This window comes from Elephantulus edwardii, unplaced genomic scaffold (assembly GCF_000299155.1).
Source record: "Elephantulus edwardii isolate Elephantulus edwardi_28Jun2011 unplaced genomic scaffold, EleEdw1.0 scaffold00034, whole genome shotgun sequence".
Lineage (NCBI taxonomy): Eukaryota > Metazoa > Chordata > Mammalia > Macroscelidea > Macroscelididae > Elephantulus > Elephantulus edwardii.
The window spans coordinates 13,925,932-13,932,785 of record NW_006399784.1 but is presented as its reverse complement, the minus strand read 5'-3'; the positions used below and the strand labels follow the sequence as shown (position 1 = coordinate 13,932,785).

The 6,854-nt window shown below is 35.9% G+C and overlaps 1 protein-coding gene across 2 annotated transcripts in view; it reads left to right on the top strand.

Annotated features, from left to right (window-relative positions):
* Nucleotides 1-6,854, top strand: part of GUCY1B3 (guanylate cyclase 1, soluble, beta 3) — a 103,410-nt gene that overhangs the window by 29,690 nt on the left and 66,866 nt on the right. For both annotated transcript variants that reach the window (XM_006884450.1, XM_006884451.1), the window contains exons 3-4: nucleotides 938-1,038; nucleotides 2,469-2,587. In XM_006884450.1, coding sequence (XP_006884512.1) covers nucleotides 938-1,038; nucleotides 2,469-2,587 — 220 coding nt within the window. The remainder of the gene's footprint in view (nucleotides 1-937; nucleotides 1,039-2,468; nucleotides 2,588-6,854) is intronic.

The following is a 6,854-nucleotide window of genomic DNA, read 5'->3' as shown; positions in this document are numbered from 1 at the left end:
GGACACACTGACAAAGGAGATTAATCAGAACTGGCTTTGACAAGCACTGTGGCAATTGGACAATTAAAAGAGACATTCGGGGCGGGGGGAGAAGAACGAACTGGGGAGGAGGGTAGAGAAAACAGTGCAACAATGAATGAATGAATGAAAACCCAAAATCTCTGTAAATGTTCATTAAAATAAAAATTTTTTAATAAAGTAAAACAATGAACTTATGCAATATTATGCAAAATGGATGACCCTGGAGGACATTATACTGAGTAAAATATCTCAGTCACAAAAGGACAAATACTGTGTAGTGCCACTGTTGTAAAACGAGACTGACAGTGGGGTTCGGGGGAGACTGAGAAAAAGAGGATAAATAATGTATATGAAATTGAAACAGATGAGGGAAAGAACTGTTTAAAAGGGATATATGATTAGGTATTATTGTCATGAGAGGAGTGCAGAATGAAGGCTGTATAGTGAGCACAGTGGACTTGGGGGAAGGGACTGTATAACAATGCAAGAAGTTTTCTTTTACTACTCAGGAGAGCAAACTGGGGGTGAGGTTGGACAGGGAGGAAAGTGTAACAATGAATCAATGGAAATCCAAAGTCTCTGTAAACTTTCATTAAAATTAATTTTAAAAAGCTTCTTAATTGTATGTTTGTATGTTAAATATCTGATGTTATGTTAGTCATTAGAGCAACATGTAAGTATAATTTTATTAAATATAAGTTGTCCTTAAATATATCCTTTTAGATTTGAATGAGGGAGTTACAACTTAATTTCTACTTGATCATTATCTATTTTAGGTACATGATTTTTTTAAGCACATTTAAAAAAAACAAACCTTTTTTAGACATAAATTCATTTCTATACTTTAGTAGAGCTGTTAGAATTATTATTTTCTTTCTAATGTTTCTCTACAACCACTTTAATTTTTATTTTTCAGAAAAGAGGCACAGTTAGATGAAGAAGGGCAGTTTCTTGTCAGAATAATATATGATGATTCCAAAACTTACGATTTGGTTGCTGCGGCAAGCAAAGTTCTCAGTAAGTTGACAAAAATTTTCTTCTTTTGTCCAAAGTGTGCATGCCCCAAGATCATGGTGTACATCTATGTAGGTTGTCTGCTGCCTGTCATGATAGGGAGTACATTGACCTCTACTGTTAGGCTCAGGCTACGCTGAGTTCTGCTCTTTCTTTTATAAAGGTCACAGAGAAAACAAACTCTCTGTCCTTTTCTCACAGGATGGAAAGTAATTCTTGATAGTTAATGTTATAACTTTGGCCACAATGTAAAAAATACAGTAATTACACAAGTGTGGTATGCAGAAAATGTTGCTCTCCAAACTCTTTTGCAACCATAAATCAGCTATTGGTTAAGACAGCAGGAAACTGAGGTCTATGTCTGACAGTGCTCCAGTTGAAGAAGGCCAAGTTCAAAGTCTTCATGGAGAACAAGTCCTAAAAATAGTACCAAAACTCAGAGCACTTAATTTACCATGAGACTGTAACTTGGCTAGAAAATAGCAAAGATTTTAAACTTTAATAGTTATAACTAGATAAGCAAATATATATAGAGCAGAATACAAGAATCACAAAAAAAGAATGCTAAACATTAACAATAATAAAAATATGCACTCAGTAATAAAAATTTAAACAAATATGAGATATTGTTATTCATGCCAATTTGTTAAATTTAAAAGTAAATATATAGTATAATGAAGGACAAATTAAAAGAGAAATTTGCATTTTAGATATGCTGTTAAGGCAGACTTAATTGCAAATACTTTGGCAACTTGTGTTTAAAGTCTTTTTAAAAGAATTCAAGTGTCTATAGGTGTTCCTCATAAACTAAATTATTAGATTAGTTTGTATTAAGGTTTATGCATATATATTTTCACCAGTGTTGCTGCAACAAAAAAATTTAAAGAAAACCTTTCATTTTCAATAATGTTCATATAAATTTTTATATTCATCAGTTGAATAAAATAAAACAAAATAGATATAACAGAAAATATGTAAAGAATTTAGAAAAAATTAATGACAAAATGATGAGGAAAAAACAGGCTATTAGCATCCCATCAATATACTACCAATTTCTTGAATACAAGTAATTACAGTGAGAAAAAGGAAAATAGTAAGTCATGTCTCCTCTTGGTGATTTTGAAAAGATTTGTCTTTTTTTTTAGTGAAAGTAAGAAATATATTAAAATATTTTTTTATGAAATCAAAATTATTTTTCTTGGAAGCGGGGAAACAGATTGCTTTGTTTATAGGAAGAGATTCTTACTGTTAAAATGTATGTTGTCTTGTTTGGTTCTGTTGTTTTGTTCTGTACAGATTTTTTTTTTGCTTGATCCATGGCTATTCTGCCTCAAAATTGCAAATTTTACATTATTTTAATATACCTTTAAAAAGCCCTTAAAATTTTCATTACTCCACCTGTAATATATTTTTCTTTCAAACCTGTAAAACAGATCTTAATGCTGGAGAAATCCTCCAAATGTTTGGGAAGATGTTTTTTGTCTTTTGTCAAGAATCTGGTTATGATACAATCTTGCGCGTTCTGGGATCTAATGTCAGAGAATTTCTACAGGTAAGAAATTTGAGATTTTTAGCTAAAAGTTACAAGTTAATAGTGTATAGGTTATAGTGTACTTGTGCTCACTCAACTGAAAGAGTATTCTGCTACTGAAATGTATTGTGATCTTTTTCTAATTCAGACCATAGTTATTTGAATAGTCTTCAGTATTTTAGCATTTTTTATTGTGTTATACAAATTGAAAATTAATGTTGTCTTAAAATAACGTGGCCTATTTTCATTTTTTGTTTATAGCTATACTTGCTAATAGTTTTGGTTTCATGTTTTAGACATATAATATGGGCATATTTTCTGTTTAGATGTGTTCCTAACTTTGCATAATGTACACTTCTTCTTTCAATACTATTGAGCCAAAAATAGCTCATAGCTGACACTCCAGCAAGTTTTCAAGAGGCTGTAAATAGCACAGGAGGAGGTTGCCCATCTTTCTCTCACAGGGCCTTTGGTGCTTCAGAAACTCCAGAGGAGCAACACATTTAGGTTACCAGTACAATTCCTTAAAAACTGTGCCACGAGGGCTCCCTATAGTATGCATAAGTTGTATATCAGGGTTGGAATTAACTTGATAGCAAAGGGCTAAGCAGAAGTTATTGTTAAGGAAAGAGCACAATGACTTCTAGATGCTCTGGCACCAAAACAAATTTGTGAGCTATTACTCATTTCTTTAGCAAAGTGCTTTGCTAACCCACAGAACATGCTTCTCGGAATCTACCAGCGTCAAACCCGGAGAAAGGTGGGCCGTATCCTGTTTATATGATTTATGTCCTGGAATACCTGCTGAGGGGAGTCACTGTGAGTTAGAACCCACTTGGTGGCTCTAAGTGACAAATGCATTAATCTATAGCAAGGACAGTTGGGAACTTTCCAGGTCAGCTCAGTGATTGTAAAAGACAACTCACTCTCAGCCTTTTCCTTATGATCTTGAAATGATATTATACATTTTTACTAGTAAATTGTACATTAAATGAGACACTAGTTTTGGATTGACTGTCCTATTTTAAACAATGGCATTTGTGAGACCCTCTTCTTGAAATGTGTTAACGCTGAAAATTATGTGGCGGTTTGCAATGGATATTTCTAAACTGGCTGCTGAAAGCAGCCAGATCTCACTGGAAAATGATGTCAGTGCAATACTAGCTGAACCGAAGCCCAGTTTTGAGAAAATGTAAACTACTTTCAGTCCAGCTGCATTATTGATTTAACAGCCAAAATAAGAACTTTAGTGTTTAATCAAAATGTCTGTTGTTTACATAGTGAGATTTTTCTCATAAACTTAAAACAGCATTAAATCAAGATGGAAACTGGTTTGCAATTCCCTGCCATGCATTGACAAAGCCACTAGTGTTTAATTAAAAAAAAGCTACCATTTGCAAATGAAGAAGCTACCAGAGATAATAAAATTTAAAATTAACAGATTATATTGATATGGTTTGTTTTAAATGGAAGCTTGATATCTTAATATGTTCTGAGGTATTGGAGTTTTGAATATATGGCCCCCACTTTGATAATTTCACTACTTCTGTTAGCACAACAGCAAAATTTCCAACTCTTGGGTACTACTTTTTAACTTTAGCTTTCTGCCTCAATGGACGTATCCATGAAACAAACCAAAGACAAATATTCATATGATTTTTGTATTTGTGCACTATATCCCTGGTGTGGTTGTTACGGGGTTGTATGAGAACAAGCATCTTCTCAGTGTTTCTTTATTGATTCAGTAGACTAGCCACTAGTGGCCTTTGAAATGAGACGTATTCCAAGTATAAAATATGCACCCACATTCAAAGACATGGTATAGGAAAGAAAATGGAAACTGTGTCATCAGTGATTTTAATATTGATTCCTTTTTGAACTTATAACATTTTGGGTATATTAGATTATAGTAGAATATGTTACTGATATTTTTACCTGTTTCTTTTTCCTCTTTTTAATGTAGGAGCCAGAAAACTTAACATTACATATATGGCTTATATGAGTGGCTTGCTTTAATGACTCACCATGTACTTTGGCTAGATAATGCATTTTGAATACTTTCAAATTGTTTTATTCTGTTTTCCTTAATAAATGGACAGTTTTAGTTAATATATTTTAAAATATATTACTTTTGATTTTCAATCAGAAACCATGATAATGAAGAAGCTAACAGGTTAGAATATAATATGTTGTTGTTGGTAGGTGCCATCAAGTCAAGTCCAACTCATAGTAACCTTGAGGACAACTGATCTAAACATTGTCCTGTCCAATGCCATTTTCACAGTCTCTGACACACACAAGCCCATTGTTAGGTGCCACCAACTTGTGTGTGACTCATAGCCACCCTATGAACAACAGACCTAAATCCTGTTCTATCTTTGACTTCCTCATCATGTCTGACAAACTTTAGTCAACTGCTGCAGTGACTGTGTCAACGCGTTTCATTGGCGGTCTTCCTTTCTTTTGTTGGCCTTCCGCCTTTCCAAGTATGATATCTCTTTCTGGGGAATAGCCTCTATGCTCAACATGTCTGAAGTATGAAAGACAGAGCTTCACCATTCTTGCTTTTAGAGAGCACTCTGACCACACCTTCTGTAAGACATATCTGTTCATTCTTTCGATAGTTCATGGGGTATTCAATACTCTTCTCTAACACCATAATTTAAAGGCATCCGTTCTTCTCTCGTCCTTACTCACTATTCAGCCCTCAGATGTGTTTCAAGTGACTGAAAAGACCATGGCCTTAAATCAGGTACACCTTAGCCTTCAAACTGACATCATTACTCTTTAGAACTTTGGAGAGGTCCCTGGAAGCAGTCTTACCCAAAGCAATGATCTCCTGACTGCTGGTACCAAGGATGTTGATTGTGGATCCAAGTAAGAGGAAATTATTAACAGTTTCAATCCTTTCTCCATCTGTCATGATGGAGAATATAATATAGTTTGTTAATTTTTTAAAATGAATTTATTTATTTTTCATTTCAATGAACATCTACAGAGATTTTGGAATTCCATTCATTCATTGTTGCACCCTTCTCGCTGCCCATCTCCCCACCTCCCCCCCCGGGTTTAGTTAATATTTAATAACACTTTTGGCTGAGTTCATTGTTGTTATGGCTTTGAAATTGCATATCCTAATTGAAAGTTGAATGAATATGCAGATTTTCTCTAAGTATTTATGTACAATTAGTTGCACAGTAATTAAACAGTTTTTATATTTGTTGTTGTTTGGTGCCGTCGAGTCGTAGATGACTCATAGCGACCCTATGAACTAACAGCCTGAGCACTGTTCGTACATAGAGTTTCCAGAGGCAAGCCATTTCGGAAGTGGATGCCACTCCTGCTTCCAGGCTTGTTTTAATCAGGAAGCTCCAGCCAACACTGTCCACCGTGGGTGCTCATTACCACGATTGGTACATCACTGTCACAGTCTTCAGCATTACAGCAACCACGAGTTACCTCTGTACAGCAACGCACAGGCCAGTGCTATACCACCTAGAAGAATGTTTGACAGGAAGACAATTTGAACCTGGCCCAGGGCCGCAGTTGAAAATCACCCACCTTTAGCCTGGTAGCATAAGTTCCTGCATGAGCACTGTTCGTACATAGAGTTTCCAGAGGCAAGCCATTTCGGAAGTGGATGCCACTCCTGCTTCCAGGCTTGATTTAATCAGGAAGCTCCAGCCAACACTGTCCACCATGGGTGCCCATTACCACGATTGGCACATCACTGTCACAGTCTTCAGCATTACAGCAACCACGAGTTACCTCTGTACAGCAACGCACAGGCCAGTGCTATACCACCTAGAAGAATGTTTGACAGGAAGACAATTTGAACCTGGCCCAGGGCCGCAGTTGAAAATCACCCACCTTTAGCCTGGTAGCATAGCTTCCTTTGCTCTAGGCCAACGTAGCTCTCTCTTTGTCGTTGTCGTTGTTATTGTTGTTTGGTGCCGTCGAGTCGTAGATGACTCATAGCGACCCTATGAACGAATGGCCTGAGCACTGTTCGTACATAGAGTTTCCAGAGGCAAGTCATTACGGAAGTGGATGCCGCTCCTGCTTCCAGGCTATATTTATATATTTTTATATGTAGATAATTATTAAATAAAGCAAGTGATTTTCATAAATTTATAAGATCTTGTTGTTGTTGTTGTTGTTATGTGCCGTCGAGTCGTTTTCGACTCATAGCAACCCTATGCACAACAGCCCTAAACCCTGCTCTATCCTGTGCCAACCACACTGCCTCTGACACACCCATCCCGATTACCCCAGTCACCAAATCAAT